At 33.7% G+C, this 23,783-nt stretch overlaps 1 protein-coding gene across 3 annotated transcripts in view; it reads left to right on the plus strand.

Annotated features, from left to right (window-relative positions):
• The first annotated feature begins 2,078 nt into the window (after positions 1-2,078).
• The window catches only part of LOC142353280 (neuroendocrine convertase 2-like), a 47,288-nt gene continuing 25,583 nt past the window's right edge, over positions 2,079-23,783 (plus strand). Inside the window, exons 1-3 of one of the 3 annotated variants that reach the window (XM_075405511.1) lie at positions 2,079-2,272; positions 2,745-3,130; positions 17,694-17,851. In XM_075405511.1, the coding sequence (XP_075261626.1) occupies positions 2,846-3,130; positions 17,694-17,851 (443 nt within the window). In that variant the 5' untranslated portion in view covers positions 2,079-2,272; positions 2,745-2,845. The remainder of the gene's footprint in view (positions 2,273-2,744; positions 3,131-17,693; positions 17,852-23,783) is intronic. The other 2 variants (XM_075405512.1, XM_075405513.1) reach the window with 2 other exon arrangements.

The following is a 23,783-nucleotide window of genomic DNA, read 5'->3' on the forward strand; positions in this document are numbered from 1 at the left end:
AAATCTTAAAGAATCATCAATTCAATATAGCCTCTATTGCTTTCCTGAGAGAGCGTTTTTGAGGTTCTACTTTTCTCAATGAACTTGTCTAATACGGAATTAATAGCCCTCCTTTTTTCCTGAAATTGGCACAAAATTTCCCCTTTTATGGTCTTCTTAATGGCTGTGAATATGCCCAACTAAGACCATTATTTGCCGATCTGTCAATGTAAATGGATGTACCAATAGCATCCTCTTATTACCATAAAATCTTAAAATCCATAATCCCAATTCAATTTTTACTCCAACCTTATTTTTGCTTTGCCCTCGCGGCTTTGCTGATAATTTTGCACGTTTTGCAACAATACTCTCGTTTCGAGCACGGCCTTCATCTTTTTCAGCTCTTGAAAATATCCACCCTTAGTTGAGGCAAAGAAAATGTCTTCTTTTTATCTATTGAGAGTATGTATATTAATGCTCCATATTTGAAGTAAATTAGCTGTTCTTGCTATTGTGGAATTAGGCATTGTTGTGGTAAATGGACAAGAAAACAAGAACTATTTGGTCAAAATAACCTTTTCAAACCCCTTATAGATCTAATTAGCAGATAAACAAGAATAGCATTATCGCATATCACAAATGAGAAAAAAAAACCCGGTCATTCAAAATTGAAATTGAGGTGAGCCGTGACTGCTATGCCGATATGTTTAAAGTACGTGCAAAAAACCCTCGGGGCTTTTGGGTTTAAAGTGGGGAATTGGGTTGTAGGGGAGACGTGAAAATTTAGTGGGCGGAAGCTTTGATCATTTCCCCTTCCTGTGTAAAATAAATGATACAAATGGGAAATAAAAGCTTGTTTTACATGATATTGTATCACTTAGCATAATGCTGTTTATATATAAAAGCTAAAAAATAGCCTATTCATGTGGTCAATTAAAAAAAGATTACGAATATTGTCTTAATTATTATTATCCTTTTTCAAATTTGCTTTTCGTTGCCAATTGGTTTTCTGGAGGCGAATTTCTCTTTAATTTTGTCCTTCGTTATCATAAAGAATACTTTTGTAATTTAGGAAAAATTGTCCAGACAGAAAAAAGTTTTAACAAGTCAGGTTCCTTCAGCCATCCTGTAGCTACCCCAAAATCCCTGTACCCCCACTCGACAGCCCCCCCCCCCCCCCCCTCCCACGTCCACTTTCTTCTACGCCACTTGGAACCATTGTTATATAACCCTAATAAAACCCTATTCCTACCGCAGTCTTTTACGTTTAGAAAATGTGTGCATATAATTTATTACTAAAAATTTGAACAACCATCTTATTTGGTAAGCTTACTGACATTTCGGCTAGTAGTATTTGATCTGTTATTTGAGCAGCTTTTTGGAGAGCTGATAAATATTTCAGCCCAAGTCTACACAAAGAGTAATGGAGGCCAACGCATTCGATCTCTCAATAAAACCGTCCCCCTGTGCAGGGGGAACTTGGTTTAAAACGCACGTGAAATCATTAATGCCGTTTGGAAAAGCCGTGTTCTATACACGTGTGGTTTTCAGCACAAAATGGGAGAGAGCGTGAAAAAGGTAAAAAGCAGTGAAATTGTTTGTGCCTGCCACGCTGTTGGAAATGATGAAAAAACAACACAGCAGTAAAATAAAACAAATTTTTAGTGCGGAGTGAATTTTGAAAGTAAACATACCTTTTTAAAGCTACACAGCACCGCATAGTATAAGTTCCATAGTATATCATACTGGTAGGGATTGGGCGGGGGGGGGGGGGGGGGTATTTCGTTACTGATGAGCGAACGCGGGTATTTTTTTATTCCCTACAACATTTTTCCCTTCTCTTTCACCGGTGTTGTATGTATTCAGCTTGTTTCATCTAATATTTTTTTCGGAGTGTAGCTTTACGGTGTGTGTATGCGTACGTGTGTGACTATATATCTACATTGTTAAGCTTATCTATTGTGACAAATATGGTAATGGATTGTGTGGGGTATATATCTCAACGTGTTTAATGATGACTGGGTGGGGGAGGGGGGGGGGGGGGGGGGGTTAGCTAGAAGCGAAAGCGTAGGACTAACAACGCTACCTTAGCTGAGAAAATGGTGCCCTTTTTGGGAAAATAAAGGAAGCAGTTGCTTTTAAATTCTCTTTGCTTCAAAAATTTTTCCTCGCTCGAATAGGGAAAAGCAGCCATACTACAGAAAAGCAGCCACATTAACCAACTACAACTACCAACCAAAAGTGGAACCAACTTTTTTTTCAGTAGCAATACCTAAGCTGAGAGAGAAAGCGCGTGAGTGAAAAAGAGCTAAAAACAACATTTTGTATAGTTATATTAATATGACTTTGACCGTGTGTACGTTCGTGGCGCGCGTGATTGCGTGTTTTTTCACGTGTGTGTAGATAGATATAGGTATATACAAAATATATAGTAAGCGGTGGCGGCTACAATTTTGTTTAATTTCGTACACAGCGCAAGTTGATTACTTTGGATGTAAGAGCCCCTACCTTATATTTCTATTTTTTACCCCTACCCCGTTGAGAATGATAAAAGGCAACAGCGAATGAGAAATGAGAACGAGCCGACATATTAGCTAACTCACTTTAGTACAATAAGTTATATTTATAATAACCTCTCTAATATTATTATAACTGCTCAGGTCGACAATTCAAATTACGATTGATTTATACCTGCGAGAGGGAAACAGGCATCTTTAATACCTCTCATTTCTTAGCTCTTTTTCTCTCTTTCGTAACCCATTCAGCTAGTTATTATTGTTTATTTTTACTAACTATAGAGCAACACAGTCATAATAAGAGGCAATTTACACACACTCGCGTTACGCTTTCTTGATTAGTTTAAACTATGAACTCGATGCTTGAAAAATGCGGTGACAAAAATCAGAAAAGCCACAAAATCATTTCACAAAATTCATCATCACTAACTTGCAGAAAAATTAGTGCAAATTCTACTTGGGCATTTGGCAGAAATTACAGATTTGTTCCTGCTAGACTAAATTTACTTGTTTGCGTTAATTATTTGCTGTTAGTTTTACTTTTGTTTGTCTCTTGTCTTCTGTTTAACGGAGTCTCGGCTGATTTGGAGTCAGTTTGTTCGTCTGGGTCATGCAGCCACTTCAATCAGATACAGGTCAGTTTGACTCATTTTTTGTTCCGACCCCCACTTTAGTTGAGAGGGAGGAACTATATGCTCAAATGGCTTTTTTGTAAAGTCAATTTTGTCCGATCGATTTATTCATCGTAGAGAGTTGTGAGTGGTATCATTAGAAAGCACGTACATCCTAGAATATTAAATAAAAAAGATTTTTTTCAAATTTTGTTTTTTACAGGGAGTTTTCGAGGTTTTAAATTTTGTAAATATTCGACAGTTTTTATTCTCATTTTCCGTAATTTTTGCTAAAATTTGGCTCAATTTTGATAATATAATTGAAAATATGTTAAAATTTTTAATGATGGTGTTGTTGTTTTTGTTAAATATAAAAAAGCGTTACTAAATTGTTTGATGGAAGCTTTTTTTGGCGGAGTTTTTTGAGAAAATTTTTAAAATTCGATTTTTTTATCCATCAAAAATGGCAGAAAATATGCTTTTTCTGTTCCGCTTCGTTAAAGTTTGCGAAAAGTAGAGGCTTAGAAGCCGCTGACACAGACTCAGTAATTTCGAAAAGAGCGCTAGTCGAAATTAGGTGCCCTATAAATGTCTTCTAGAATTAAAATTTTGCCGTTTTTTGCAAATTTAACTCACTATGTATACAATATTTTTTATTTTATTTTTGAAATAACTAACTTACCGAGTGATCTGTTTTTTATTCTCGTGGCAAAATCAGGGATAGGTTTGACCTCATCGTGGATCCTTGCAATCAGAACCTTTTATTGGGCACTGCTTTTCAAAATATTTAGCTTAATTGTTTTTTTTTAATTAAATACTGCTAGAATTTTCAAACAATGGATCAATTAATGCCAGCTCCCTTCTACGTGAAATTGAGGCCAAATACATATAGATTGCTTTCAGAGCAAACATAATAGTTTTTATGGTTTTGACGAAGAGTTTCAGTAAACTTGTGAACAAGTGAGTTCTTGTGTTTTGCCTTCATTAGTTAATCTTTTTGCAGTCTGATTGCTAATTCTCACTGATCAAAGATGCAAATGTCTTCTTCTAGTTGTTTAATTGAACCTATACAATGCATTCGGTTGGTATCTAATGTCTCTACTGGCATCAAATATAATTGTTTTAAGAAAATTTCAGTGACCTTTTGAACTTGTCACTTTTTTTCCTTACTCTTTTTCTAGCCTGTTTTCAGTGAAAATAGGCAAATTTTCTTTCATACAAGAGAAAACCTTTTCTTTGTGGCGGTTTTCTTAAGTAGCAGCTTCTTGGTAACAGCTTCTTAAATAACAGCTTCAGTCTGATTGCTAATTCTCACTGATAAAAGATGCAAATGTTTTCTTCTAGTGGTTTAATTGAACCTATACAATGCATTCGGCTGTTATCTAATGTCTCTAATGGCATCAAATATAATTGTTTTATGAAAATTTCAGTGACCTTTTGAACTTGTCAATTTTTTTCATTACTGTCATTTTTTAGCCTGTTTTCAGTAAAATAGGCAAAATTTCTTTCTTAGAGAAATTTTTCTTTGTGGCGGTTTTCTTAAGTAACAGCTTCTTGGTTTAAGTTGATACTACGAATGTAAATACAAAATTTGGTGATTTCTGTGCCTAATTGCCCATTTTTGATGTTCTTTTTTTGTTTCTTTCGTTAATTGTCATATTACTGAAAAGCTCAATCGGAACAAAACGCATAAATTACGCAGTTGAAAATATTGATTGCTTTTATAACTCTAAGGTTTTAAGGGCTGCAACTTCGCGATTTCGTTCTCTTGCAGAATTTGGTTTTTTTAAAAATTTGCCCTGTATTTCTTTTTTTTTGTTTTCGCAAGCGATACATGAATGAACTCAATGACTAATGTCGGTATATGGCTAACTGTTTTATTGACTTTCAATTTTTTTCATTAATCTTTAATTTCTCCCTTTTTGTTCTGGTTTTTGTAACTTTATCGTTTTTTTAAATTTTGTATCAGTTTCCTAACATAGCCCATTTTTGAGAGATCTCTTTACTTTTTTGTTGAAGCAAACAATAATTTTCTTTTTCGTTAAATGTTTTGACTGGTGTCATTAGGGCTCAGTCGATTTGTTTCAGTAGAATTTTGTGAGATTATATACTTTTCATTGTTTGTGGTTGTCTTTGTTGTCAGTTTGAGATTATCTTTTTACTAAAAGACTGTTTGATGTACAATGGAGACCGAAGTGGATACTCAAATTTCTCAAGAAAATTATCTTATAAATTTAATTGCTTCAACCCTGTGGTTTCTTCAGGTTGTTTGTGAAATTTTTTAGTTCTGCTTGAAGTATTGTTACTTCTAAAGTCTTATGACTTAGAATCAATGATAACAGATTTCTATGATGTTGCAAGATAAACTGTCTATTCTATTAGTTGAAAGCTTGTGTATATCATGAATTGTGAAAGTATTTGTTCTTAAAAAGACAATAGATTTTTGAGCTTAGCCAATCTTATTTCTGTTGGTTTGTAGCTTTCTATAGACAAGTCACATCTCTTATCTAGTGAACCACAATTTGCTCTTCATAACTGTTTTATTTTTCTCAAATGGTCTTTGTTTTTAGCACTACGAGTTTTTATAAAATAATAGTGAATCTTGCATATTTGCCTGTTTTTTTAGATTTCTGTTTTCTTTTCTTAGTATCACAATAATGGGCGGTTCTGTTGCCATTTGAGAGAAAATCAATCCAAAACATTTTAATGATCTTAGTGAATAGTTTAGTGTTTAATTAGCTGGGACACCGTTTTCCTGCGAATTCTGAGTTTTTTAATCTTTGCATGTATTTGTCATTCTTTTCGTGATTCAATTTTTAAAGGAGTCATATATTAATCCCTTAATGATTTCAGTTGATAACTATTATTTTAAATCGGTTTGACATTAATTTTAAAAAAGGCAACGTTTGTTTAATTTTTGCTCTTTTCTTGTCGACTTGTTATCAAGTCGTAGTGAGGAATGGTACCATATTCTTTTCCAGATGAAGTATAGCCTTATTTTTCTTTAGTATATGTTTTATCTGATGCTTTTTGAATTTGGTAAATAGTTATTTTAAAAAATGGACATTGAGTTTTGGTCGTAATTAATATTTGTAAGTATTTGAGTTTTATCGCTGTTTTTTCTGGTAATCACAATGATGACAAGTCCCATCGGTCCTATAAGGTATATCATTTTTATACATTCAAAGGTTTCTTGAAAAGTGTAGTATTTTTGTATCTCTTCCTGACTTGGTACATTTGGTAAACAATTAAGTGAAAAATGTAGATGAGCGGGGTCGGAGCTTTATGTGCGAACGCACATAACTAAGCCTCCTTGTTTTGTTTTTATAGATTTTGTAGGTTGAGTTTTACAGGCTGACGTACGAGCTCATTTGTTTTAATCTTGACGCACTTTTTCAACTCTAGTCTTTAATGACTAATGACCTGATCTCGTAAAATTCCTATGAATAAATTCTGTGAAACTTCCTTGAACGCGAGAAGCATATTTAACCAAATTTCAACTTGACCCCTTTTGGTTTTAAAAATTTCAGATCCCAGGAAAAGAATGTAGATACCTTATTGTCTGGGTATCCTCCCGGACGATAAATATATCTTATGGACTACTCTTTTTCTCGAGTCATAAACCCACTAGGTCTTGTCACAGGCACGCAAACTCGAGTCGCAAGCGCACTATATTCAATCATAAGACCTTCTTTTTGAGCTTATAGTCTGATGACTAATTCTGAATGGTCCAGCCACATCGAATTGTAAATCTTGTTGTATTTAAAATCATAATGTTCCTGAATTTGTAAGTAGCGATCATAAAAAGAGCAACACTTCAAAATTGAGGGACAAAGCTCCAGTTGAAACACTTCTGGGACGCAGTGTTAGACTGCCAGCAACAGCTGATTTCGACATCTGCAAACCTATTCTAGTCAAGGTCAATCAAAAGACAAATACCTTTTATGCGACTTTCATCATGAAAGCGCTTAAACACGTCTTTCATACAGCCTTAAAACTCAACTCGGACTGTTCTAGTAATCGACAATCAAATTGGCAGACTAGATGAAGACAATATGAATACTGAACTGCCAGCGAGAGGACCATATCTCAACCAGAATTACAAATTTATAAAACAGAGACCTTCACATCAAGAAGAAGCATCTGCAGCAACATCAACCGCACAGCAACAACAACTTGAATAAACAGAGCCTTCACGAATATCGGCCGAAAAAGAAAACAACTGGATAGATATTTAGAACCTATTCCCACAATCTGACTTAAAAAAGGAGGCAGGATATTATGGTTCCGAAAAACCATTAAAAAACAATGAAGTTGTTCTTTCTTAAAGTTTCAGAAAACAAAAGAAGCACTTACCTGACGAATTTTTTTTTATGACGACAAGTAATGGCCAGAAAACTACACTAAGTTCTTTTTTTGTTTTGTTGCAGTCTTTATCTTATTGAGATTTCAATCAGATTTTAGAAGCTAAATTTTCCCACCGATAAAAACCTAATTCTAACATCCACTGACCTCCAATTGATAAGCTCGATTGTATCAAGTCCCTGTATAAAATCTAATGAAAATAAAAAATCACGTCCGGGAATCGTAAAGTATCTTTAGCTAATCTAAATTTTCATCGTATTTTTCGCATAGATAAATACTATCAATGCAAACTAATTTTAAGCTCCATATGTTTCGAAAATCAACTTATTGAATTCTCTTAAACGATATTACGGACCGCGATAGGAGTATTTCTTAACTTCCATATACTCTCTGGCAACGTTAGCTCAGATGTCTGATCAGCATAAGCAGGAAAATGTGACAAGCAACACAAAAATCTCACTTTTGTGACAAAAATTTTGAGTTTTGCAGATGGCGTCAAAATCATTCCTGAATCTCTTCAAGTTAACTAATCGGTTTTATTTTTTTATAAAGTTCTGTTGGTCTTTCCAAAAAAATGAATTTGATGGTTTTACATCTCTTTCATTTTTCATGAGGATTTGGGAGTTTTCGCTGACGTAGTTGCAAATAATGATGATGCACAAAATCACTATACAATATTTAGAGAAGAAATAGATTTTCCAAAATTTTTATATATATTCTGAGGAACTTCCGACTGTCTAGTTTGTCAAGACATGGTTGTAATGTAGTGCTTAATTTTGTAATTTTCTGCACATGTGCGTTGAATCACGAGAATTACAATTTTGAATCACGACTAATTTTTTTGAGTATCACACGGTATATAATTACACCAATTTACCTGTTTTTGTATGTCAAACAATTTCGCAGTGTGTGGCTTCTCAAATCATAGTTGTACAGTTTTGCAGTATTGCGATTTGAACCAACTGCGATAACTTTTTTATCAGAATGAGTATTTTAGCGTATGACGAAGAAATAAAGTTAAAAGTTTTGAGTTGCAAAAAAGGCTGCTGTCAAAAAAAAAATTCACATGATTTAAAAGAAGAGTTTTGATTCCAGTGATGTATCAATTTCTCGATTGGCGTTGTTTTTGAGAATCTGATGAAAGAAGAAATGCTTTCTGCAAGATGTGAATGAAAAAGTTGAACCGCTTTGCTAAAGTACTCTCGTATTGAGTTATAAGTAGCCTTCCAGCACACAAAGTAACAAAACTTTTTAAATCTTATCCGATATTAAAATGAATTGGTGGAGTATTTTCTTACAATTCAGAACAGTAAAATTTTGAAACGTTACTGATAGAAAAAATTGGAATGATGCGTTGCATAAATTGGATGACCTTTCGCGTATCTAAAGCACGTGACGTATCGCACTTTTCTTAAAAAAGTTTTGTCCTTTTTTATTTCTACTTAACAATATTTTTGCCAAAAATTTATCTGCATTTTGAAGGACCAAAAAACAAGCATAATTGGCAAAAATGTTTTTTACAAGTTTGCCAATCAAATTTAATAAGTCTCTCACAAATGTTTTTGTTTCAGTTTGTAACCCTATCGAAAGATTTGAAGTTCTTTTTTTGGAAACCTGTTATACGCTGACTTCTCACTGGTTAAAATATTGTGAAATAGAAATTTCACGTCCTCAAAATGTTGTGCAAGTTCTTGGTGACTTTTACTTATTTGTTCACCGTTGATAGCCCTTAACTGAACTACAGAAAAAATTATTTCTTTGTAGCTAAAATTTCTTAAAACAGCTATTCTACTACTTTTAATCAAAAGGAATACTTTTTTGAACCCGGCTGGTGGGTAAGGGTTTATATACTGGACGCTTTTTTGTTTAGTTATGTTTGTTATCGTTAAAAGCCTGTCAATTTTAGAAAGTGAAAAAAAGGAGCTTTATCGAATTTCTTTTTTTTTTCAAGAGTTATCTGGTTTTAGAATGCGAGTTAAATTATTGCTGTTTTTTATTTTCTTCTTTTTCAATATACAAGGTACAGTTGAACCTGTACTATAAAACAGAATAATTCGGAACAACATCTTTGACAGTATCTTGATAATTTACATCCATCTTTTTTTCCTTTTCAACGTGACTTTCTTTTTTTTGGTTTTTTGTTTATTTATGAATCAGTTATGTATGCCGGGTTGCCGTGAAATGGAAAAGATAATTTTAATTAGATCTAAAGTTTAAATTATTCAATCTCTTTCTGAAGTGAAGCAAGAAATTGATTTTTGAACATTTTTTTGGTTTTTTTCACATGTGGCAATCAAATTTCTGTTTTGCTTGTTATTCTGATTTGCGAGCGATACTTACTAAAATTGTTATTTGTGTTCCAATTGTTCATATAAGCTACCGCTGGAAACGATCAATGCTCATAAAATTATTTGTGAATGTTTGAGTTTTGCCCGTATTTTGTTTTCTTTTTTTCGTTTTATCTTATGGTTTCATAAGCGGCCGTTCAGCTTGAGTTTTTCATCAAGGTTTGTTTAAATAATGAAATTATTTCGCTTTCAAAGGTTTTGAGTTTTATTCTCATTGCTGATAGGTCGGTCTGGTATGAAACATGTTAACGTTCTGCCTTGGGAACCTGCCTTTGACAAGCTCTAGGACATATAGCTGAACTATGTTATAAAACATTTCAAAATGCTTTTCGTCATCTACATAATATGGATATCAAAATTTCCCCATGATAAGCAGTTTGTTTGATATCAGCAGCCAAACATGTTGCATTTTTAAAATTTTAAATCCAGTTTGCGTTTTCGATTAACTATAATTTCTGTTTTGAACTGTTTTATCCCTCAAATGATGGCAATATTATTGAAACACTGTTTTTACTATTTTTCTTATTTTTTTCCTTACGCGTAACATTATTTTCTTAAATTGATCGTTACGATTTTCAAATCCCTAGTTTTCCGAAACTATCCAATCTGTAATAAGTTTTTTTTTTAGTTTCCTAAAACTATAAATTGATAATGTTTTCAATGAATGACTATGAAATAACAATTTTGAGACTTCGTAACTGATAAATTCGGTGTTTGGTTATCATTTTTTTCGTTGCTGAATTGCTAACTTGTACATCTTGCTCTAAATTTTGCTTAGAAATGCTGACACTAAATTGGCGAACAAAGTTTTGTTGGTGCCAGTTCAACTTGCATGTGTATAATCAGTCCCATAAAGTTGCAACGCTATCGAACGAGTCAAAGGTCAATTTTAAAACATGCAGGTCAGTCCCATTAAGTTGCAACGCTATCGAACATTACAAGGGTCAAAGTTGGTTTGGACTCCTTATTTGCCTAAGTGTTTTGTTTCCACAACTTTTTTCGATTCGGCACAGGACTTAAATACTTAAATTTTCTCTTCACTCTGATGTTTAAAACTGTATTCTCACAAAAAATACAGCAAATAATATGGCTTTAAGGGTCATCAGATTGAAGAAAGTGTGTGAGGTATCATCTGTCGAATCCAATGAATCAAATGAATAAAACTAGTTTTTCTGTCTCACAATCAGTGAAGAAATAGCGAAGAAAAAAAAACTAATTTTTCGGTCTCACTGAGAAACAAAGCACTTAAGCTGATTTGGTTCCCGGAAAAAGACAGAATGGCTATCTTATAAGATCTTGAGAAAACTCCTGTAATTTATGTGTATCTGATGAGATCTCGCAAATCTGTTGCAAGATACAGTTACCTTCTAAGATCTTACAAGATGAATTTCTATCTCGAAAAATTCTCGAAACTTCGTTCCGTTCTAACCAGACTGTCATTGGTTTGTTTCAGAACTTCATCATTATTCCTTTAAGGTTTTAAAAACTCGAGAAAAGGTTGCGCTTATTTAAGTGATTTTTTGTTCTAACCCCACTTTCAGTGGGGGGAAGAACTATAAACTCAACTGGTTTTTTTTGTTCAGACAATTTTGGCCGATCGATATAATAAATGTAGAGAGTTGTGCGTGGTATCATTAGAAAGGCCGTCCACCGTAGAATATGGAATTAAAAAGATTTTTTCTGATTTTCGTTTTTTACAGGGAGTTATCGCAGTTTAAACTTTCGAGAAAAGTAGAGTGAATTCCGTTGTTTTTATTCACATTTTCCGTATTTTTTGACCAAATTTTCATTAATTTTGCTAAAACATGCTGAAATTGTTAACGGTAGTGTTATTGATCTTATCTTAAGAGATAGAGGAGGGTCGCTGAATTGTTCGACCCGAGCTTTTCGGCTAAAATGTATGCTAAGTTTTTCAAAAATAAGACTTTTTTCGTCAAAAATGAGACCAAGAGTGCTTTTTTTGTCCCGCTTTCACTGAATTTGCAGGAAGTATACACCTTAATACTGCAGCCATATTCATCGCAAGCCTGAAAAGAGAGCTAGTTGCACTCCCGCTGCTTTTAACAGTCTTCAGAAATTTAAATTTTGCCAGATTTTTGCAAATTTTATAATAAACGATAATGAACGATAATTAAACGAAACGCATTATTTAGTATTGATATACTGAAAAGTTTTGTTTAAAAAATTATCTAATTTATAACCATTTGAACAACTGAGTTTCTTCGTAGCCGTGCAGCAATATCAGGACTGATATTGATCTCACCATGAATGCTTACGGTAAAATATTTTTTAGTTTTTAATGGGGCGCGGCCTTTTTTTAAAAAAAAATTCCGCATATAGTTTCTTATGCATATTACTGACAAGAATTTCAAATGAGCGCTCTTTTTATTGCCAAATACTTTTTACAAAAAATGAAGACCAACGACGGGTTTTTATGGTCACAGAGTAAAGCTCGTGTTTTTTATTGCTCTTACCAACTGCTTTCGTAAAATTTTGTGGATTTCTTATGTTTTGCATTCATTTTTAAAACTTTTTGTAGTCCAACGACTTAGTCAACCCAATCAACATTTCGAACGGCTTCTTAGGAGATATGATTGAACCAGACAATGCTTTAAGTTGTTATCTAGTGTCTCTTATGACTTAGAATTCTTTTGTTTTAAGAAAAATTCGGATAATTTTGTTTAACTTTGACACTATTGTCTCTTACTTCTCTCAGCTTCTGGCGTATTCTCAGTAAAAACAAGCAAAAACCTATTTTCTGTTAGCTATTAGAATAATTTCCGTAATTATTTTGTATTCAACAAATGGATTCTTGGTTTTGACATTAGGAGTTTTCAATTTTTTTAGCATAATTGCCGATTTTTTTGAATTCATTTTGTTCGCTGTCGAATTATCACATTAATGACAGGTCCAATTGAAGATGAGTTTAATGGAAAAATGAACAGGCTTGAAAGAGGCGTATCTGTAAAATTTAAATGATTTTATTGAATAGTTTGCGCTTTTGGGCTGAGACATTGTTCTCTCGCAAAATTTAGTGATTTTTTTCCTTTGTTTGTCTTTCCTTTGGTTGTTATACGACATATACCTGATAGTGATAGATGTCCAGTACGTAATAATCATTGCTTCCCCTGGACGTACAACAACCTGTTTAAATCGTTCAGTATCTTGCTATTTCTTTTAGTGACATTCAAATTAACTTTTAAAAACTAAAAATGATTTTTTCAGCTGCTTCCTTTCTGCTCTGATTTTTGTCACCTTGTAGCTCAATCTCATAAATAAGAAATCTCGATTATTTATGTTGATTTAAACACCTTTTTTGGGGTTGGTTATATGATTTGACTGATTGCTTGGATCATTTAATTCCATAAAAAGTTTTCGAGATTTCTCTCTTGTTCAATTTTTGGGTTCCTTTTTGTTGTCATTTATACGTAGTCTTTTTATAGGGTAAACCCATTGATATTCAGATGAAAACCGGGTGATCATTTACAGCCCTTGCAGATAACATCTTATGAATTTAGTGCCTTGAACCTTGTGGTGTAAAATTGGTTGTGAAGTTTTGGCTTCTGCCTGTTTTTGTTATTTTGTAGTCTCGTGACTAAGTCTTATTAATGACAGGCCCATTTGGCTTTTTGAGGTTTTGCATCTCAATCGATCTCTATTTATTGAAATCTTATGTCTGTTATGACATTTGAAAAAAATGGTGTTTCAATTATTTGAAAAATATTTGGATATTTGAGTTTCGCCATTTTTTGAATTTTTTTGTCGATTTCTTGCTTAGTCCCTGAAAAGAAAGACCACAACCCATTTCTAGTGAGCTTTAATTTAAGTAATAACAGTTTTATTTTCAAGCAATTGTTTCGCGACATTGTTACTACTGTTACGACAAAATTTGATAACATGTTTGGAATTTTTTAAATATTTGTACTTTTCAGAGGACTTTTCTTCTTTTGAAATTATAACGCTAATGGAAGGTCCCATTGGTTTTGAATTATTGCCCAATTGAAATTTTTGATCGCTCTCAGTGACAAGTTCATGGTTCCAACGGTTTTAACGGTTTCACTGTCATTTCATGCAAATTTTAAATTTTACGGTATTTGTCCTTCTTTTTGTAAACGTATGACGTACACTGGATATTGACAGTCCTCAAATGCTTCCTATAGAAATATACATGAAATTTGTAGTGGTTTATATTTTTATCTAAAGATAAGAATCAATTTGTTTTCAAATCAAATGAAATCAATTGTTTTCAAAAACTGAAACGTATTTCTGAATTTCGCACCTTTTTGCTATTTGTCGACCTGTTACCCAATCGCATTGAGGACAGGTCCCATATCTTTTCTTTTGAAGTAAAGGTTTTTTGTTTAGATTTTATCTGATGCAGTGTTAATTTTGTATTAAATTTTTAGAAATATAGACATCGAGTTTTGGTCGTAATTAATGTTTGTTATTTAGTTTTTGTTATTGTTTTTTCCAGTAGTCCTATCAACAACAAGTTTTATCGGCCCTCTAGCGTGGCCTTATTGTATTTCATTAGTGATTTATTGAGCGACATGTATGTTTTGAAACTTTTCTATCTGTTCATCATTTGGTAGCCAATTAAGTCAAGAATGTGGATGAGCGGGTTTCGGAACATTATGTGCGTACGCACATCACCGAGCCTCCTTGTTTGCTTTTGGTCTTTTAGAAATCGATTATCAAGATAACAAAACCAAACCTTCGCAGTAAAAAGTGGTTTAGATTTACTTTTGTTACAATGCCGAAAAAATGTCAAGAATACATCAAATAAATCAATTTTGTGCTGGTTTGATCTTTGTGCTAATTCTTTTTATTGTGCTGGTCTGGGCTGCAAATTACTCAATTAATTGCTTTGAGTTTGGATCTACTTTTAATTCACTCAGTCTGGATGAACACTTTATCGACTTTTTATTTTTGCTGCGTCTTCTGTAGTTTTTTGGCGCCAAAATTATCAAAATTGTCAAACAATTATACATTGTTTTTTGTCATATGTCGATCATCTCCAAATATGGTAATGCAAATTGCATTTTTGCAAGATTCTTGGTTGCATTGCAAATTTTTTTCAGACAAATGTTTATCTGGTAAGAATCTTGCGAGACAAATGCTGATTCCGTAATCTTTGTGTCAGAAATTTTGTTAGACAATTGCTCCTGTTGTATTTGTTTCACAGAATTTTTCCAGATCTTATTAGATACTTATTAGTTTATTGAGGCTTCTAACAAAATAAATGTATTAGAGCAACTCTTTTGCTCGTTATGTTGATTCTATGTCAACACCATTATAGTGAGAGTAAAGTTTGGGACCTATGTGGGTTGCGACCCCACAATCTCTTAATTGATTGCAATCCTGTGCTCTCCACTGAGCCAACTGGTCCACCTTGCGAGAGTCTTACTATTCTCTCTTATATTGAGCTATCATTTCAAGCTCCATCTTATGGTCACAACTTATTTACTAGAGTGTATACTCTAACACACCCCCTTAAGTTGTGCATCGTAACTCCTCACTTTCAACTTCGGGTTAGAGCGTTAAGCTGGGCCCATAACCTATTAGAGCAACTCTTCGCTCGTTATGTTGATTCTATGTCAACACCATTATAGTGAGAGTAAAGTTTGGGACCTATGTGGGTTGCGACCCCACAATCTCTTAATTGATTGCAATCCTGTGCTCTCCAATGAGCCAACTGGTCCACATTGCGAGAGTCTTACTATGCTCTCTTATATTGAGCTATGATTTCAAGCTCCATCTTATGATCACAACTTATCAACTAGAGTGTATACTCTAACACACCCCCTTAAGTTGTGCATCGTAACTCCTCACTTTCAACTTCTGGTTAGAGCGTTAAGCTGGGCCCATAACCTATTAGAGCAACTCTTTTACTCGTTATGTTGATTCTATGTCAACACCATTATAGTGAGAGTAAAGTTTGGGACCTATGTGGGTTGCGACCCCACAATCTCTCAATTGATTGCAATTCTGAGCTCTCCACTGAGCCAACTGGTCCACATTGCGAGAGTCTTACTATTCTCTCTTATATTGAGCTATCATTTCAAGCTCCATCTTATGATCACAACTTATTTACTAGAGTGTATACTCTAACACACCCCCTTAAGTTGTGCATCGTAACTCCTCACTTTCAACTTCGGGTTAGAGCTTTAAGCTGGGCCCATAACCTATTAGAGCAACTCTTCGCTCGTTATGTTGATTCTATGTCAACACCATTATAGTGAGAGTAAAGTTTGGGACCTATGTGGGTTGCGACCCCACAATCTCTTAATTGATTGCAATCCTGTGCTCTCCACTGAGCCAACTGGTCCACATTGCGAGAGTCTTACTATTCTCTCTTATATTGAGCTATCATTTCAAGCTCCATCTTATGATCACAACTTATTTACTAGAGTGTATACTCTAACACACCCCCTTAAGTTGTGCATCGTAACTCCTCACTTTCAACTTCGGGTTAGAGCTTTAAGCTGGGCCCATAACCTATTAGAGCAACTCTTCGCTCGTTATGTTGATTCTATGTCAACACCATTATAGTGAGAGTAAAGTTTGGGACCTATGTGGGTTGCGACCCCACAATCTCTTAATTGATTGCAATCCTGTGCTCTCCACTGAGCCAACTGGTCCACATTGCGAGAGTCTTACTATGCTCTCTTATATTGAGCTATAATTTCAAGCTCCATCTTATGATCACAACTTATTAACTAGAGTGTATACTCTAACAAAATGAGTTGCATTTTCTTAGACCTAGAAATAAATGTTCCACAGAACTAAGTTGTGATCAAAATACGGGACATTGAAGAAGAAAACAAAAAATAGAAAAACCAAATCATTTAAAGCATTTCAGGTGATTTCTTAAGTAGTTTAGGTGAAATCATCAAATCGGTAAAACCTGTGAGGCGACAATGCCTTTATAACACTTGACTGGAAAAATAAAATGCGCTCGCACTATTTGCAAGCCACTAACAAGTCTAAGAATGTTTGTTAAAATTTTAAATCCAACTAAATTATTTAAAATTTAGATTTCTTTTGCGTTGCATTGTAATTTTGTAATTTTGTAGAACAATTTACTTTTGTAACTCGACTTCAAACCTCAAGTTCTTATTAACTACTCTGAGTTCTCAAGCCTGGTTTAAGTTTTTCAAGACTCCTTAATTCACGTGTTATTCAAGCATGTGAGGTTCATTTTCATCAAACGCAGCGAACTAGAAAAGGGCCAGCAAAAAAAAGCAGGATCGAGATATTTCAAGGATCGGGATATTATATCAGTTTAAAGGACCGGGAAGCGTTTAAAGGATCGGGATATTATATCAAAATATGTAAATTAATCTGTGACGTAATTTAGGTTAGCACTCAAACGCAAAATTCCCGCATAACTCTGAGGTGAATGCGAAGAAAACGTTGACTTTATGCCGGATCAGTGCTAAGTTTTAGCATTGATCGTGCATAATGTGAAATCTTTCTACGCATTAAACTCATTCACGCGCTGAAAATTGTAACTTCTAAACGTTATTAACCGCTTATCTTACACGAGCTCTTTTTACACGACACTATTTTTGCGCAATTAACTTTTTTCCTGGATCTATTTGGTTCCGATTATAAATATAGAACCCTTCCCAGGTGAGGTCCGCGACTCAAGACTATAGTATGGGCCAGACGGACTTAGGTCCCAGACAGGGGGGGGGGGGGGGTTCTGGTGCAACCTAACTCATAATGGGCAAAGTTCGGTTTGTACAATGCCTGTTTATGGTCTGGCCAGACCATACACAGGTATACACCAGCCCATGCCCAGTTTTGATTTATTAATTGGCCTGTGCGAATTCGTCTTTTCATAAGTTTGTGTTTCTCTGTTTTTTTAGTACCACGATGAATTGTTGCACCGGCGGCGAAGGGGAGTAACGACCGCTGAAGAGAGTCTCGTCAGGAGTAAAAGGGGATACTCTGTCCACAAGTCGAGCTCCCTTCAGGACCAGAGACCGGTTGTACACGTGAACGACCCCATATTTGACAAACAATGGTAGGTACTAATGTTATGAAAAATGCATTTGTGGCAAAACGATGTGGCTTTTTTGCTTTCGAGAAGTTAAACTAACAAATTACTAGCGGTAATTCAATCAATGATCATTTTTAAGCAGATAAAATTCAATCCAAAGTCAATAGTTAAATACCTTTGTGATCGGTGTATAGATATACTAATGGCGGTTAAATTGATGCTATTCCATTTCTAAAACGACTGTTCACTTTCTCGAAATAAAACTATGTGTTCAATTCTTCTCTACTATAATATTTGATTGAAATGAAATTTTAATATTTGATTAAAAGACTTGATTTTTTCTCGCCTTTACTAGAAAACAGATTTCAATTGTAAAATTACTGATTTGTGTGACTAAAAATTTGACTGGTCATACATGTATGATGTTATTAGAAGATCTCGATGTTCCTCAACGTTTTCTTTTACTTGACAAACTTTCTATTTTCAGTTCATTTGTCGTTTTATTCCAATTTCCAGAAAAATTTTTGTTGAAATTTTCGAAAATACCGCACTAAAGGATAAATAACAAGGGTCTAATAACTAGAATAATATAGACCAACTAGTTTCGCGTAACGTTGATGTACTATTTAAATTGGCTTCACCACTGTAGCCACGAGTTGTCAGCGCTAAAATTGCAAAATTATGTAAGATTGGCGTTGATTGCGTTGAATTTCTGTCAGAACTACGCTGAATTTGATGGAGAAAATCGCCGTTTTCCAAAGTTGATCCAACCTAATTCAGCGTTTCTCAGCGTCGATCTTTCATGTTTTTTGGAGTTTTTAAAGCGTATATCTTACATACATTCGCCGTTCATAGCGCTGATCTGACGCAATATAGCGTCTATTTTAGCGTTGATCTTACATAAAATCAACAATGAAATCTTAGCCTTGATCTTACAAAAATTTTTGTTTAATTTATCGGCGATCTTACAATAATCCGAAAAAATCGGTGATCTTACAAACATTTGCTTTGCTTTGGGGGTTAAATTTAGTCAACTATTATGATATATAGCCAATTGTTGATTTTGATTAGACTATCAAAATAATGTTTCTGCCGGTTTTAGAGTCACAAAAGGATACTTGATTTTGGTCTAGTTCAGTCAGAGAAAGTTCCTCTAATATTCACGAAACCAAATTCAAAGACAGTTGATTTAATCAGTTCAAGAAATTCTTCAAGTCCTACCAAATTTGGTCTGAACATCTACTACTCTATATTTTGCTGGAACAATCATCAAAAAAAATTTTAGACTAGTTGTTTAACAAAAATGTAGTTATACAGCTGTTTTTGTTCATTTATTACTGGAAAATATTTTACAAAAATTTTTCGATGATTTTAATCAGGTAGTGGTGCCAACCCAACAAAATTTGTAATCATAGTCCTCCATTGTTCCTGAAGTTTGCAACAGCCAAAAGTTTTGCTTTAGCTCTGCTGTTTTGATAATAAGCGGGTAACAATTCAGTGGTAGAAAACGCAACCAACATGCGGGATAGAGGTGGTTAGAGTCTCACAGAAAGAGGTGTATTTGTTGAAATTATGCAAAAGTAACAAGTAGTAAATCCAAGTTCATGTAAGATCTACGCTTGAAAGAGTCAAGAAAATGTATGATCTCTGCATAAAAACGCCAAATTTATCGAAGGTCCACGCACAGGAATGCAGAGTTTAAGTAAGATCTACGCGCACAATTTATAAACGCTCGAACTATATAAGACCTACGCTTAGACATGCTAAAATGTCTACATTTTTTTGTATTAAAAGCAAAATTAGGAAATATCATTTCTGTGCTTTTCTTTAATGTAAATGTAATCAAGGAATAGGTTCCTATTTATGGTTTCTCTTGAAAAGCCTGACTTCTAGACTTCTAAGCCCGCAAGATTCATTCTAATTGAAGACGTTTGAATTTTAGGAAGTGGTGAACCTTATGCCCTAAGTAGAGAGGGCAAACATTGCAGTAGGTGTACTTCGTATTATCGCTGACAGAATAGATTCCTGATAGATTGTCACCAAAATTCTACTTTGCAATGTCACATATGTCCACAAAATGCAGAAAATTCTGTGTGCGTTTGGCGAAGTAAGGCTGCTACGTTTTATAATTCGTATGCTTTACCTTTTTATAAATTTACTACAACAATTCAGCAGTTTTGTCCCCGGGTGGGTTTCAGATGCTAGTGTTAGAACTTACTTTGGTTGTTCTGTAAAAATTTGAGCACATGTGACAGCCTTTAAATTTTTTTAAACGTGAGATTTTGTCAAATAAGTTTTATTTGAAATTTTTTTTTAATTTCTGAAAAATTAACATTTGGAAGATCTGTGCTTATATCTAGAGGCAATTAGTTCATATGATTAATTGTGAGCTGAATGTAATTCAGCTTGTTCTGACTGTTTTTGTGTTCTAACTTTTGTACTGAGTTAAAATTTAATCTAGTGTCGTTCCAATTTTGAAAAGTTTTAAGCTACGCCATTCAAATTACATCTTTCAGTTTTAATTCCAAAGAAATTCCTTCATTGTTCCATCACAAATGGCGTGTTTTGAATGAGTAATTTTTCAACTTTATTTTGTTCAATCAACTCCGTTTTGGGTTATCATAATCAAAAGTTTAATAAGTAAAGTGATTTGGTGGTAAATTTTATTGTGTTAATCACCAATTCTCGAACTAATTGTTATGAGTGCGTTTATGATGAGAATTAGTTGTAGTAGCGGGAAGAGGGGCAAAAGAATCAGAGTTGGTTTCACTAAAATTGCTACCCTCCTTAGAAAATTTTTGTTAATAGATTATACAAGGAGGCTCGGTAATGTGCGTTCGCACATAAAGTTCCGATCCTGCTCATCCACATTTTTGGCATAAACGTATACCAAATGAGGAACAGTTTTTTTTCAAGAAATCTGTCTGAAAAAAAAATTGCCTGCAACGCAAATAACCGATTGTAGTACAAATGTCACATTAGATTGATGAGATCAACCATAATTAAGAAAAACAAGTCAAGACGAACACAAAATCAATCAACAAAAACACCATTAATTATATCCAAAATTTTGTGTCCTTTTTTTACAAAGAAAAACTTAATAACAAAGTAAAAATAGCTTCAGATAGAACAGAAACTTATCCAAAATAACTTGTACTCACTAGAAAAGATATGGGACCACTCCACAAAACGGCTCGGTAAAAATTAGACAAAAAAGAACAAAAAAACAGCAATAAAAAGTTGGCTTATGTTTGTAAAAACAATTAATTTCTGTGTTATGAAAACCATTAGATAGCAATTGAAAATATCCAAGATGTTTATGATCACATACGGTTTTTTAGGAGGGTAGTAATGGAGACAACAAACAAAAATTCTATTAAACTTTGCGAGAAAAAGATGTCGAAGCCGTAAAGTCAGATCTTCCCCACAAAAGTTGTTCAATTGAGCCTTCCTCGAACGCCAATAATGTGGTATGCAACCTCTCATTAACTCACTAATGAGAATCTGAAACAAGTAAACAAAAAAGAGAGAAACAACAAAATTAAGTAATACTTTTGTGTTTTTTGAAAGCAATTAAATTTAAAGTCATAAAAGCCATCAGCTAGAAAAAGAAAAATTCAAATAGGTCTGTTTGTTCGTCCAAAGGAAAAGCTTGAGAGCTGCATTTATTCAGCGTATGTCTTACATCTTTTTTTCCAAAAACCCGTGTCGAAGCGAGTAAATACATAACAATTTCTTCAGAAACATTAAATTTTGTACGCTTGCACCTTACCCGAGGACACTAATGTTATATTTGACCTCTAGTTAACGAGACTAGGTGACAAATTGACAAAAGAGCCAAAATGCGAAGTTAAAAGGTCTTTTTTTCATTTTTTGAAAACAATTGTTTTCAAAGTCATGAAAACCATCAGCTATCTACTCAAATCAGAATATCGGCTCAATTTTTCCGCCGTAAAAAGTCAATCAGACCTGTCATTATCCAGGATTTTTCGTACGACTAAAAAGGCAAAGTAAAATCTACAGTTAAAGACAAATATGAAAAATTCAATTAAATTCTTCGAGAAAGGGGTGTCGAAGCCATTAAAACCATAATCTATGACTTTTTTATGTTCAATTGTGTCCTTTTTTGAACGCCAATATTGTAATATGTGAACAGTCAATAATATGATAATGTGACAAAACGAAATGAAAACGTGAAAAAGGGGCCAATGCCTTAAAATGGAAAACAAATTGTGAAATATTGTAGTATCAACAGCAGAAAACCATAACTTAACGCGCAAAACCGCAAAATATTTTAAGTTTTAATTCAGTAGAACGTAGAGGCTGAAAAACCATTCCTTCCTTGCTGACAGTAAGCTACAAGTTGACTAATTTGAAAGAAAAAAATTGGGACGGTTCAATAAGCCCTTGTTTATTTAAAAATCAAACATCTTTAAAAGTCAAAACGACCATAATCTTTCAAATAAAAAGAATAACTACATTAATTGGGAACTGCTTAGGAAGTCAACTGTAGCTATCAAAGGTAAGCTTTGATTTGAATTGTTCTGTTCTTTAATTAACATAAAAAAGATCGAAATTTAAAAAAATAGACCGACCTATTACAATCTGAATTATAATTGGATTGTAACAGTCGAAGTCTGGACCAAAACCTGCCTTATTATTATTTTCTTTCAAGAAGAACACTCAATTTTTTCGAATGTGTTAGATCTAGACAATTTGTCAGTTAAAAAATCAGAAATAAATGCTGTTCTTTGATAATAGTAAAGTTAGCAAAACGGCAAAATTGATGAAAAAGGCTGAATTTTGAAATATTTACCCATATTATTAGTCAAAAAAATTAAATCAAAACAGTCAACAAGACTTTTTGTATCTAAAAATAAATTCAAAATTGTTTTGGTTAACATTTTTTACATATTTTAGCGAAAATGACAACAGTTTTAGGCAAAAATTCCGGAAAATTTGAATAAAAATAACTCAAATCCGTCTAATTTTTACAAAAATTGAAACCACGATAACCAAAAGACTCTGATAAAACCAATGGCAAGCTTCCGCTATACTGAAACGTAAACCCGACAACACTGTTGTTATAACAAATTTTAGAAAAATTGATGAAAATTTGGTCAAAAATCCGGAAAATGTGAATAAAAACAACGGATTACGTCTACTTTTCACAAAACTTGAAGTCTCGATAACTGTCTGTACAAAATTCAAAAAATTTTAATTCCCTATTCTACGCTGGACGTGCTTTTTAATAATACCACTCACAACTCTCTACGATGAATATATCGATCGGTGAAAATTGACTGAACCAATAAACCCAGTTGAGTATATAGTTCCTCCCCCCTCAAGAGGGGTCGGAACAAAAATGCCGAGAAAGCAAATCGATGCAATTTTTTCCAGTTCATTATTCTGTAAACTTCATTATTTCAATGACACTAATGCTGTTTTATATATGTATGTACCTAATGAAAACTTTATTAACGAAAATTGCGATGTCTTCGGTTGCAAAATTCAAGTTTAATTAGGATCTTTTTTATCAGGGACCTATTTTATCGATAGGAAAAGTTTGTTTAGTTTATTATTTATATTCGTTTCCTTTACAATAACAGGTCTTAGAACTAACATTTAAAGTTCGAAATAAGGAAACTAAAAGTTTCAATTACTCAAGGTTAATTACAATCTATTCTATCATCTGAACGGAATTGATCTAATTGATCGAGCATGGATATAAATTGCAACTCTTTTTGTAGTTTTGCCATTTGCACGATTTTGGTGAGGGGGTCATGTAGCCCCCAAAATTTGTGCAGAAAAAACCTTACAAACCTTTTTGTAGAAAAATTTCATCGAAATAAAAAAATTCAAATTTTTCTTGGTCAAGTTGTCTCAGCTATCAGGCAAGTTCTTCAAGAATCCTGCGAAAACCGACGGTACTGTAATTTCCAATGATGAAATGTCT

This window comes from Convolutriloba macropyga, chromosome 14, assembly GCF_964194025.1.
Source record: "Convolutriloba macropyga chromosome 14, txConMacr16.3, whole genome shotgun sequence".
Taxonomy (NCBI): domain Eukaryota; kingdom Metazoa; phylum Xenacoelomorpha; order Acoela; family Convolutidae; genus Convolutriloba; species Convolutriloba macropyga.